General features: G+C 55.5%; 1 protein-coding gene across 1 annotated transcript; it reads left to right on the top strand.

The window, feature by feature from the left end:
- Nucleotides 1–3,294: 3,294 nt before the first annotated feature.
- E0L32_012031 (uncharacterized protein) lies at nt 3,295–5,117 on the top strand (the record flags this gene model as incomplete). Its single annotated transcript, XM_031134827.1, has 2 exons — nt 3,295–3,394; nt 3,463–5,117. 2 exons carry the CDS (start codon nt 3,295–3,297, stop codon nt 5,115–5,117), a joined length of 1,755 nt encoding a protein of 584 aa, XP_030999389.1.
- Between the last annotated feature and the right edge of the window lie 8,025 nt (nt 5,118–13,142).

Genomic DNA, 13,142 nt, shown 5'->3' with positions numbered 1-13,142 from the left:
AAACTGGGAAAAAGCAAAGCACTGGCAATGCTGAAGCAAGAGGTAGTTACCTAATTACCTATGAAGAAGGATTCACTCGTCACGTCGTGCCCACCACTTAGACGGCAGCTCGGGGCGTCCTCGAAAACGACAGGCCAAGTCCCAGCGCATCCGAGTTTACGCGGGTCAACCATGTTCCCCCAAACCAGGCGCTGCCGGAAAGCCTCACCACGACATGACCATTCTCCTTGTATTTATTTCCTACCCCCGCAGGTCGAGGATTAGACGACGTTGTTCTTGAAGCGTCGCGGGCTGGCAAGGCACTCCCTGCTCGAAAGAGCGAAAGAGACCAAAGACCACTCCACCTGCGCTGATGTGGAGGAGTCAGAAGCTCCGCCTGACCTCTCGAGCCATCCGTTTGGGGAATCTAGATCTGGACACGCGGGGAAACAGAACAAGCGCCGAAGCTGGCCGGGCCTGCGAGCCAGCGCAGCCAACCGGTGGCCCAGGACTCGAGGTTGTCTGCCTGATTTGAGAGACGGCTGCGCCAGTTACAGAACTCATGTATCCTGTCACGGGGGGATCATGCATGCAGTGTTGATTTTCCTGTGGGAGACCCATGGGCGCGCAACTTGCGATCGAGGGCGAAGAACCTGATTGACTGTGCCTGGCCCGGATCCCACAAATCAAGCAGCAGTGAGCATGGGACCTCAGGGGACCCAGCCCTGGAAAGGGCGATAATTGTCAAATATCACAACAAAAAGCAATGCATAACAGAAACAACATCAACCCGCGGCGGCCGGAAGGGCTATTGCGGGGCAGAGGAGTGATAGGCGGCATCACGAGGTCAGCTGGGGGGGCAAAAAATACAAGTACAGGTGCTGGCCATGGGAGCGGCTTGGGCGTCTCCGGGGACGAGAGCCAGTCAATCCAAGCCTCTGCCAGGGGGCCCCGCGTCAGCGCACCGCCGCTCGCCCTGTGCGATTCGACGACGGGCTGTTCCCCTGACCTGCGACAGCTCACAGAACTGACCTCATTCCACCCTGTCACTCCTGCTTGTTTCTCGTCGTCCAAGGCACATACACACAAAAAAAAAAAGCAGGCAGCCTATCCAGCATCGGGAACGGGCAGATCGCCAGCAGCTGTGCATCGATCGCTCCGGGCATGTCACGTCTTCCCCCCAAATGGCAGACCGGCGATCGGGTCGCAATTAGATTTCAGGTCACGATGCATGGCATGGCATGGCATGGCTCGCTGCTGGTGCCTCCGACTCATAAGTAATTTAAACAACAGCAGGCGGGCGATTTGCATTGCTTGCTGGTCGCTTGGTGACATGGAAGGGCTCATGTGATGGCTTCTGACACGGACGCGAGCGTCAGTGAAATTGGGGGCGGGACCCTGCTAATCGTCATGCCTTTTACGAGGGCGCTCGGGGACTGGGGGGCCGCTACTCTGCCTGCCCAAGAGTGCTGATGACCTCGCTGTTGGGTGACGAGAGGTGCTTCCAAGGTGCTGTGCTTCCGTGCTTCCTAGGAGGATTCTGGGGTCCACGGGTGCCTGTCTGGAAGCGGCAGCACCTGACTTGCAAGTCGTCGGCAGAGTCTGGCCTGATTTGGTATCGCGGGCCAGGCGCCTCGGGGGATCTCGACGACTGGCCCCGTCAGGCATTTGGGCCATCGGGATCACCTGCGTACCTACGGTATCGACTCGGTCGAGCTTGGGGGGCCCTGTGTTCTGCTGGGCTGGGCTGCGACGAGAACAGGGCCCCAGCCACCTGTGTCTCTAGGCTAGAATGCCAGTGCCTTACTCCGGAGGCCATCCTATGCCGTTCTAGGCAGTATTTAGTGCCTTTCGGGTAATTGGAGAGACGGGCGGGGCGACATCCAGGCTGGACCGATGTGGTGGTGCTGCCGAAGACAATCATGTGACCGAGGTACCTCCTCCAGAGCGGTCGAGTCCAGGCGAGGCTCGTCGAGCTGAAAGTGCTACCATAAATGGCTTAGCTTGCGAATGACACACTACTCCAAAATAAGAAGTATTTACGCAGCCCTTCAGGCAATGCTGGACTCCACATACTGTCTCTTTGGGAACAGCGCCATCTCATCCCACCCAGAGACTCGAGCTGGTCTAGGTAACTACCTACTCCGTAGGAGACTCGCACGCTCCATTTGAACAATTGATTCCCGTTGTTTGCTCTGCAGCTCATACCACCCGACTTGCTGGAATTGAAGGGAAAACCCAACATGTTTTCCCCGTTCCCTGCCCAAGGCAACACAAGCAAACATCGATTCGAAGGGGCGGCTGTTCGGTATCCAGGCCGGTAATTAAGGTGCGTGCCCCTGGAAGAGTGGGAGAGGGAAAGAGACCTGGGCAAAACAAGTTCAGTTGAGATGATGGGTTGCGGTGGGACGGTGGGACCAACGGGGAGATATCACATTCCCTCCCTTCTGAGAGGTCTTCTCTGTGCTTGATGCGCCAGCAAAGGCCCCTCCGGCCGCCACCCTCCTCCCCGTCCTAGTCGGGTGGGGAAGCGAACCTGAGCAGAAAGGTACGTACCTGGGTACGGAGGTACGGAGGTACGGGGGTACGGGGGTACGGGGGTACCTGGCCGGGTAGGTACGTACCCTCCTGTGCCCCATGTCATGTGTACCATGTACCCGACAGGGTTTTTGGCGGCGGTGGAGTTGGGTGGGAATGGCTTTCACCGCGACTCTGGCTCTCGCTCCTCCCTCCCACCACCAGCACAACGGGGAGCCCACCCCCCCCCTCCCCAATCCCGCACCCAAACTGGTCGGCCTCTGCGCTCTCCTGCAACAAGGATGGGCAATAATTACATCTACATCTCCCTCCCCACCGGCGCCATCCCTCCTCTTCCCCATCTTCCAAACTCCTGGGAACAGCTGCACAACTCCACGACCGCTTCGAGTCGACTACACACGCATTCGCACAGGTCCAGCATAGAGCACTCGGACCTCAACGCAGAGCAGCAGCATCGAGTATCGTCCTCGGCTCTTCATCACCACCACGCTTCCCGAGGGAGAACACCTCGTCGTACCGCCTTGGGACGAATCCACTCGAGTGAAAACCCAGGTCCGCATACGATAGAATAGCGCAAACATACTCAGACTCGACAATTACCAGCCGGCTCAACCCTCCAGCTATCGGTGTCGACTCGATCCTCTTCTTTCTCTCGCACAGAGAATTACATCATTGCCGACTCTCGCGATCGGCTATCGCGAAATCCCCGTCACGATTCATTCTGATCACCTAGACTTCTCTGCTCGAGCCTTCGAGCAGTCACATCCAGACTTCGCAATGCCTTCAAGATTAGAAACACCTGTCTTGCAGGTAGACGCCAATGTTATTCACAAGGTCGACACAACCAATGCCCAGAACCTCTTCAGCATGTGGACAGGTGAGTCGCTGCTCCTACCGGGCCCCTTCACACGCCAGCCAATACTAACAGACGCCACCACTTCTTAGTCTTTGCACGATGCGCCGACTCTGTTGCTCAGGGCCGAAGACTAGAGAACCTGTCTTGGAGGTTATGGACGCGCGAGACCTTCTGCGTGGACAACAGCGACGCCAGCAGCACCGCCAGCACGGCCTCCCTGCCCAGGAATATTGAGCACTCCGAGAGCAATTCGACCGAGGACATCCCCCAGCTGTCCGGCAGCGTCGACTCTGTCGCCGACGAGGAGGCCGTCGAGTTCAGCGCACAGTCAGCACCCATGGAGATCCTGCGCCCCAGGATACTGCGACAAGACTCGTGTGCCAGCAGCCGGAGCCGAGGCAAGGAGCGCCACATCACATCAGATGACCTCGAGAAGATGGTCGCCTCCATTGTCCAACAAAAGGAGCCTCTGAACGCGCCCCTCCCCGAGATTGCTTCTTCCTACAACCCGCCTCAACCCGAGACCAAGGAGCCCCTACCGGCTTTTGAGCACTCCGGGTCCACCACGACCGAGTCGCCCTCCAAGGCCTCGGACGCGCCGTCTTTCGAGTCTCCCCAGCAGCCCTCCTCTCCCGAGCTCGCCGCCTCCCGCAGCAAGACCACCGTTGTCCGAGGCTTCTCTCCCTCCCAGATGCCCACCTACCGATCCATGCCGACGCCGCACAAGGCCTCTTCTGATGACTCTATTCCCGAGCCCAACTCTTCTATCGCACCCAAGCTTGTGCAGCCCAAGAAGCAGCCCAAGTTTGCTCTTGGTGGTTCTTCATGCGAGGACTCGATGAGCGACCAGGCCCACAGCCTGGACCTTCGCAAGCAGCCTGTGCCTCCGCCTAAGCGCAAGATGTTCCAGGTCGGCGGCTCGTCCGAGGAGGATGGCTCCCTCAAGAGCGCCATGCACTCCTCGCGCAACTCCCTCCTCACCGCCCAGAAGAAGCAGGCATCCTTCAGCAACCAGCTGGTCACTCGCATCCCATCAGCTCCCGCCGTCATTGACGAGTCGGAGACCGAGGGGGACGACGTTGACGAGAGCGCCATCGACGACGATGACGACTCGTCTGACTGGGAAGACTCGATCGAGGACAGCGGCAAGTCGAGCATTGACGACAAGACGTTCTTCCAGCGCGTCGACTCCAAGGTCAACCTGACCTCGAGGCGATCGCTCATCACGCTCATGCTTGCGCAGAATGACCGCCAGCAGAAGCTCGGCAACGCGGCGTCTCAGTCAACCTCGGCCATCAGCCGGACACGTGGCGCCCGCCAGCCTCCATCCCTGGTCGCCTCTCCCAACGACTCGGACGAGGCTCCCCTCATGATGCGCCGTGGCACTCGTGGTGCGCCCCTGCGGCCCATCAACGAGGTCCCTCGGTCGTCTGCGCAGCCCATCATGACCACCACCAACAACATTGCCCACCAAGCCGCCCTGTCCCCGCGCACCACCCGCCGCAATATGCTCTCCACCGAGCTTACCGAGTCTCTCCGCCGCCACCTGCTCTGGGAGAGGTCGCAGAAATCATCGACTGCCAATGCCGTCCTCAAGCGCCGCCACACCTCGCACGATGTGGCCAACCTGAAGCAGTACCCGGAGAAGGTTCACATCAACAAGGACACCGATGTGCCGGCTAGCAGCTGGGACCAGTACTTCAACAGGGATGCATTTAACGGCTACCACTCCAAGGGCTGGTAATTCCATCGGGCTCCCTTCCACACAACCACCACAAAGTGTACATCATATATCCATTCGGCATTGCGAAGCGTTTTCACACATCAGCACCCGCCGTGACCGGGTCGGCGTTTACTCATTTTGATTTTCATTGAGAGCTTTTTTCTTTTCTTCGACAAACATTTGGCGAGCTCACGCATTGCATCATTATTTTATCATCTGCCTGCCATGGCCCGACACCCCCTCACACGTACTCGACAACCATGGCGGAAGCGCATGGTTGCCTTTCATTCTACCTTATACCACCAAAGCACGGTTCGGCGTTGCTTCCAAACCACATGATACCAGGTCTATGAATTTTTTTGTTTTCCTCTCAAGAGAACCGCCCACATCGACTCGGATGGGGCGGGCTTGTGTACACCCTATGGCTCTTCAAAGATGCGGAGGATGGATGTTACAGGCAGTGGGCGACCAATTGGCACTCTACGGAGGGAAGGGGAAAAAGAAAAGCCTTGTTTTGCTACGTTGATGATGCCAAGCAAACAAAAAATACACACACTACAGAAAAAGGGCGAGGCACCAAAAAGATACCCTACGAACTTTATGAAGACAGATGCGTCTCTCACGGTTTAGAGAATCAAGCGAAAGAGAAGCGGGGGTGGAAGAAAAATAGCAAAACTACTTGAAGAGCTTCATTCAGGTCGAACTACAAAAATTCTAAAATATTATCAAAAACTAATCATGTCTTCTTCTCATCTCTGATCTTTGTGTGATTGTCAAGATACGCTGTGTGTGTGTGCCTATGTGAAAAGTGTAAATTCGGCATGTGTTTGTTGTTCTTTGTTGGTCCCGGCGACACCTCGTGACACGGATGATGACCGTTGAAGGACTGCAACCCAAGGACTTGTCCACACCTTCAAGGCCGGCGGCATGTGGTTTTAGTCAGGGCGGCGGGCGGCGGGCGGCGTTGGTGTGTGGTGGTGGTGGTGGTGGTGGTGTTGTTGGGTGTCGGTTTGTTGTTTGCAGCAGGCTTTTCGGCATGTGGGAGCAGGGAGAGAGGAGAACCGGAACCCTCCTCGGCCGCAAAAGCCTTGGGTCTGTCGGCACTCACCGATGCCGCATCACATCACATCACCTTGGGCCCGCCGCCCCTTGAGCTGTCAGCGCGCGCGAGAGAGATCGCATGGCTGACCGAATCGCTCACCTGTGATTTCCAATGTTGCTTGGCAAACCTTGACTAGCACATGCAATTACGAGGTTTTTTTCCCCCCCTTCCTTCCTTACGATGAGGATGCATTCCTTGGAGGAACAAGCATGAAGCAGCAACATGTGATTGTAGTGAGTCTTTCTTGCTCAATGGTCTTCTTCCCTGTCTGGCATCTGCTCCCTTCTCTTCTCTTCTCTTCTCTTCTCTCCGAGGTCAGGGAGTGAGTTGCGGCGCCACCCGGTCTTTTCTTGGCCGGTGTTCGGTGTTTGTACGGGACGCGTTCCTCTTGATGACGGGGTTGCGACCTGGTGAATCTTGCCACTACCCCGGGGGGGAGGTTCAAGCTTCTCTTACCTACTTTCCCCTCCCTCGAGTATCCCCTATCCTCCCCTTGCGCCGGGGGACGTTTCCTTACCTACTGGCCCAACTAGGTAGTTCTGACAACAGGTCTACTGAAATCTTGCGTGCAATGCGTGCGCGCGCGCGGTGAGCGCGTTTTCAGTCTGTTCGCCGTGCTATTTATGACCGCGTTGGGTAGCGTGTAGGAGTATTGGTGGTGGTTCATGCATGTGAAGGACCCCCCATCGATCGAATCAGCAACGGTTGTCTACCTAAGTAAACTAATGATGATTTCCTTTCACCCACACACTTTCAGATCACACATAAAAAAACGCGTCCTTTACACGCGCTAGGTTTTTTTTTTTTTTTTTTTTTTTTTCGTGCAATTTGATGGAGAGACGGGGGGAAGATCAACAAAGAAGATATCTACGGAGTAGGCAAAGCAAGCAAGTGTGTCCCGTGGAACAGGTTTGAAAAGGCGTGGATCGCCGTTGGGCGGCGGCGTGCTCCGCGTACTAATACGAGTTTCAATCCTCCTTTGTTCGTTTTACCCCATGGAGAAATTTCCATTTTAGGTCTTCGATGAGACTTGTCACTCGCCTCCCATTGTTCTTCGACCCGGCCCTTTTTTCCCCCTTCTTGTTCTTTGCGTAAGTCTGGCAACTCCTCTTTAGACTTGGTCCTGTCTATTTTGTGTTTTAGGCGGCTTTGTCCGAGAGTTGATTGTTTTGGTGGTTACTGTTTGCGGGGATGGAGATTCTGGTTTGGCGGCCGGACCTTTTCCCAGCATGTAACCGCGGAGGTGTTTCTCGGGCATTTTTCTTTTCTTTTTTCTTTTTAGATAATTCTCTTTCTAGTTATTTTCCGGGTCTTGAATGAAGATTCGATAATTTATCTCTTGGGTCTAAACAGATGCTCTATATCCAGTGGTACCATCGATCTCCAGGCTGGAAATCCTCCCCGTTCGGGAGTGTAGGTCTGTCTGTTGAGATCAGTTTCTTACGGCCCGCCGGCAGTGCTGACAACGGGTCCTTCGGAGGCATCGCCAGCTCCAGTTAGCGATGACTCTTCCCGGAAACAGCTTTGGCACGCTGAAGACAAGGTATGTTTGGTGGTAGCGTGCCCCGAATCAGGTTGGCAAAACTCTGACCCAAGGGTTGGCAGCTATATTTCCCCTTTGTTTCTTTTCCTTTAGGTTCATCATCATCATCATCTACTTGCTTCTTAGTTGAATTTGTCTCTCTCTTCTACTACGTTCCCGTGCCGTCGTCCGCGGCGGCCCTGATGTCACCGTCGTACCTGTCAAATGACCAACGTGCAGCGAACAAGTTGGCAAGGGTGCAACAATTAAACTTTTGCCGCCCCAAATTGCGTCGCTGCCAGGCAATACCGAAACTCGGTAGAGAGAGTCCCCAGTCCTCTAGATTGAGCAAAGTGTGTGTGTGTGTGTGTGTGTGTCGAATAATCTACCGGGGCGGCGCATCCGACCTGCTCGATCTCGTTCTGTCATTTCTGATCTTTTCTGATGCTTCCACACCCCCCCTTCTCCCCTCTTCCCCGCAAGATTGACACACACAGAGAGAGACAGAGACACCTGGATCGTGCGTCCCGACGAATTGATCCGCCGCCCCGGATTCCCCTTGAGCCCTCTTGAGCGGCAGATCAATTCTACCACAGGTCTGGATATATCTGCTGAGTGCTACAGCAGGTCGGGCCATGTGACCCTACTTGCAATATCTGCCCTCATTTTTTCCGCCCTGCTATGGGAGACTTTCGAGGTGGGAGATATTCCGGACTGAACGCTTCTCTCAACACCCTGAGAAATGTGCGAGGAGAGACGAAGCTAATGGCGAAAGCCGCAAGGCTGATGTGGCGTCTATAGCCTGAAGCCCAGGCCAGAATACAAAGTTCCTAGTCTCCGACGAGGAGCAAAAGGTCGACGGCACCACCGGCCGGTATACGAGGAGGAACTAGAACTGCAAGCGGACCTCGCTCGGAGCGTTCACTTTAGGGGCGGGCCTCGCAGCCGCGGGCCTAGAGAGGTTCTACCTACTGCCTGCCATTGTAATGGGGCACAATATGCTTAGGACCTAGCCCTACTCTTTCTTGCCTTACAAGTTACGGAGTAGTCGACGTAGATCTCACTGAGAGGGATTTACGAAGGACTATGGGGACTGAGAATGCAGAGTTCCCTCGGTTAAGCCTGAACGAGGGGAGATTGGTCCTCCGTCCAAGCCTACCTACAAGTACGTAGCTGGGCTGAGTGCAAGGCGGCGGCCCCGCGTGCGCCTGGGGCATGCGATGCCGTGGCTCTTTTGGACCCCTAAAACGGTCGCAGGGCTACTCTCGTTGACCTTAGGCGCCGTGGCTGGCGGGCGGGCGGCCGAAGAGGGGACATCATCGGAGGGGTCGGTCCTCCTCTCCGCCACGCGCCCCCCCCCCCCCCCCCCCCCCCCCCCCCCCCCCCCCCCCCCCCCCCCCCCCCATCAAATGCTCCCAAGCGCCCCGGTGTCGGCATCCCGCAAAGGGACTCTGTGAACCCCCGCGGGTGCAAGTGCACGCTTATTGTGACCAATTCCCTATGTTAAGAGTCACTTTGAGATCTTGGCATAACCATGGGCAGGACCGAAGACGAGGAAGGTCGTCGGACAGAAGATAACGCTCTTGCAGAGGGGACAAGCCCCTCCCGGGGAAGCGAGGGAAGCGCCTTCACCGCCCATGGGCAAAGTTTATGCGCTCGGCCAACTAGTTACTGCGAGTTTAGCTATGAAAGAGCTTGGTTGCCGAGTCCTGAATGTCCCCGCTCCCTCGGTGTCACCGCTACTGCGTGTCATTCTCTTCGTTCGATACACTTTGCAAGGGTTCTCTTTCCCTAGTAGTTGTACAGACAGACAAGCAGACTGCGCGCCATGCACGACACCGAGGACCGGACCGGGCGTGCCCTGCTTTGGTGTTACCGGTACTGCTGGTGCGGGATGCATGTTGGGCAGATGGGACTTCAGGCGAGAGGTAGTTTCTCTCCGCTCGCGGACCGCACTGTTTATTAGCTCGCCGATGAGACTGGGTTTGCGAGCTAAGGCCCATACCGGGTTGACGTGCTTGATAGTTCCGATTTTCGTTCTCGCCATGTTCTTGTTCTTGTTAGTCAAAGTTGTTGACAGTTGGGATCGGCTAGGATAGGCATACGGAACTGGAGGGGGCTTCCCTGCCTCTCTGTTCATCTCCTCTTCTCTCCCCCTCGGCTAACAAACAACAAGGTTGGGACGGCTCCAGGCAGGCAGGACTGGCCTGTCTACTCCATAGATGCATGATGCCGTCTTTTTGCAGGCGGTGTGTGTTTTTGCGGCATGGGGCTTGCTTGCAAACAGCTTAGATGCATGGCACATTTTATGCCGCTCTTTTGTATTTTATGTCTTTTATTTTTATCTTACAACTATTCATTTATTCTTTTTTTTTATTTTCCTACGGGGGAAAAAAAAAAATAACAAGCCGTTCCGGACTTCAGCTACCCGTTTCCCCTCATGATCTTCTGGTGGATATGCGAGTGTGATGGAGCTTGACTGGCAGTATGAGCGAGTTGTGGCTTACACGGGCTGGCCCTGCACCCGTCGATGCTGACCGCGCTGATTAGCGAGAGAGATCTGGCTATCGGCCTTTGGGGACGCCCAGATCATATTGTGCAGCAAATCAGACTTGATGTATCACAAAGCTACGTTCTTTAAAGAAGTTGCAACGGATGGATGCCCGTGTACTCTGTCTTTGCTTCTTCTTACCCGCAACACGGGACGGTGTCCTCTCCGGGGGCTGGCGAGCACCTTGGCTTTTCTAACACAGAATAAAAAGGCACAAGAGTCAAACCAATAAAAAGACCAAAAAAAAGAAAAAAAGAAATAAAGTCCCTCTTTCAGCGAAATACAGAACTTGGAGGGCGACCAAGACTTTGTGATGGGAAATAACACCATCATTAATGACATGGAATTTTCTGATCCGACACCCCCAACAAAGATATCATGATGGAGGTGAACCTGCAGGCCACCTCAGTGTAAGTGGACCAGGGTGTTGAGGGAGGAGGGATTGGCTCTCAGCATGCCCGGGGAGCAGCTTCAGCGCGTCCGTTGCCGCGATAAGCCCTACCACAGCCGTTGCAAGTGGTTCCAGGCTGTCGTGTACCAACCAAACCCGCATCCGTGATGGAATTCTTCAGCCCAACGGCCCACCGCCCTGCGCTTCTTGTCGATACATTGATGCCTCTGCTGCCATGAATGGACACTCACCGACTTTTGTGACTCCTTCTTCTCCCTTCCTGGCCAGGGCTGTGTTTTCAAACCTCTGTGTTTTTTTTTTTTGGCCCGCCTTGGGCCTTGAAATGACTCGAGTTGGGGGGAGTGTTGGGACTTGGGGATGCATCATGACAACTCAAAGTAATTGTGAGACCACCCACCGAGAGCATCACATCAGAGGCAATACGACAGGTCAACTCCCGGAAAGCTCCCCCGGGCCCGGCAACTGGCCTTTGCAAATGGCGATGGTGTTGACAGCCAAAGTAGCGTATAGCAGCGTTGCGAGTCGCGCGCACCGTCCCTGACAGAGCTGCGAGGGGCCTTTCCCCATGTCCTTTTTTTTTGCGTCATCGACTGCACCACTACTTGGTCGCACACATCTATCTATCTCATGATCTTGGGGAATGAGGCCGTGGGGGGATGGGGGATACAGGCGAGAGTGTAGGTACTTTTGCTAGCAAATCACCAGGAATTCGCCGAGTATTCGCGCGGCCAAGCATCAACAAAGAGAGGGGTGTGGGTGTGGGGGTGTGATAATTACGACATGACACTTGATGATGCAAACCCCACGATGTTGGGTCATCTCGGGAGTCCAGGGCCCAGGACAAAACTTGACAGCTCGGGCCCAACCAAGCTGGAGCCAGGGGGGCTGTCGAGTCGATAAATTCCCCCCAGGGCAGGCCAAGGCAGAGATCGATTTTATCTCGTATGGAATTAACGACTGATTAACCAAAGAGTTGCTTGTAAAAGAAGAATTAAAACGACAAGGTATGCAAACGGCGCCTTGGCCGAGACCCAGTACCAACCTGCCGGCGCGCCTGTGGATGTGGATGAGATGTCAGTGCCACGCCGCCGCCGCCGGCCGGCCATTCAGCGGCCAGCATGCCTACACCAGGACACACTCCCGTCTTGTCTTGCAAGGAAGTGACGCCGACGGCATCTAGGTCGAAGACTTGTACCTGAAACAAAACCCGCAGGAACCATTCCGCTGGCCATGGTGCACAAACAATAGGTAGGTACAGTCCAGGCACCCAACCACCCACTCCAGGCTCGTTTGTTGGTCATGACGTAAAACGAGGGCTGCTACAACATCGGTCCTTCGTCGGCCAGCATCGCCGCAGCCTGGACCATCATGCCCTCTCGCACGTCCCTCGTTGCTCTCGGAGTGTATCCTCATCCGGCTAACGTCCCCCCAAGGAGAAGAGCCGCAACTGCTTTGTAGACCCCCAGTACCGCCGAAGCATTGAAAAGAGGCTGAGAGATCTTATCATATCAACGATCCATTGAAGCAAGATCTCCCTCAGGACTCCGCCAAATCTCCGCTCCCCTCCCCCATCTCCGCTACCCCGGTTGATCCCGCGACATGGGCTCGTGCCGGGCGGAAACGTCAATGATGCTGGGGGCTATGGGATGTCAAAGTGTCAGCTTCGCCGTTGCGACTCCACGAGGCCCTTCTGCGGTCGAATTGGAATATTTGTTTTATTAATTTCTTTTTTTGTTTTTTGAGAAAGGGGGAATGCTCTGCAAGTAGAGCTACTTCGTTCTGTCTGGGGGGATTCCCATCAGTCTGTGCAGCAGCCGAGACCCTGGGCTGAGAACGGGGTACCCCAGGTCTCGTAAAACTGCTTTTTTTGTACGACTGCTCTGCCGTCGGCGGTAGAATTTCGAGGTCACCGGGCCTGGGTGAGAGAGAGAAAGACAGGACTTCTATGCGAAGTACGTACGACGGCACGGGCCCAGGGCTGATGATCGATGGGTTGAAGAAGTGCGGGCGGGAGCCGTGTCCTTCCCACGGAAATGCTCCCACACTTCCTGACCCCAGCGCCGTTCTTTTGACGGTATTCGCAAAGCCACGCGCCCGGTAAGCATTGTCGACGCCAGTAGGTATCGAGGGTGGCTGTCATCTCTCCCCTTCACCGTGGTGATACCTATGGATGTGCAGCAGTCTTGGGTGTGAGACGGCCCACAACTCCGGATCTCATTCCGCCGTCATATCCTTCTTCATCTTAACACTTTTTTTTTTTGGGAGCACGGGGCGGCCGCGACCGTGCTTCTCCGCCAGCCATGTGTCGGCTCAGCTCACTGGTCACGATGGCGTGCGCGCGGAACGGTAGGCCGCTCTTGGGGAGGGATCAATGTTGAGGGTCCTTTACTCCTGCCGCGCCGCTGGCGTTTTGGCGATGGCACGCAAGCTGGGAACTTGGCAGCTTTGCCGGGCATGGG

The sequence above is a fragment of the Thyridium curvatum genome (genome assembly GCF_004353045.1).
Source record: "Thyridium curvatum strain D216 chromosome Unknown NODE_131_length_62048_cov_80.332860, whole genome shotgun sequence".
Classification (NCBI taxonomy): domain Eukaryota; kingdom Fungi; phylum Ascomycota; class Sordariomycetes; order Thyridiales; family Thyridiaceae; genus Thyridium; species Thyridium curvatum.
This window is presented reverse-complemented; position numbering and strand designations above follow the sequence as displayed.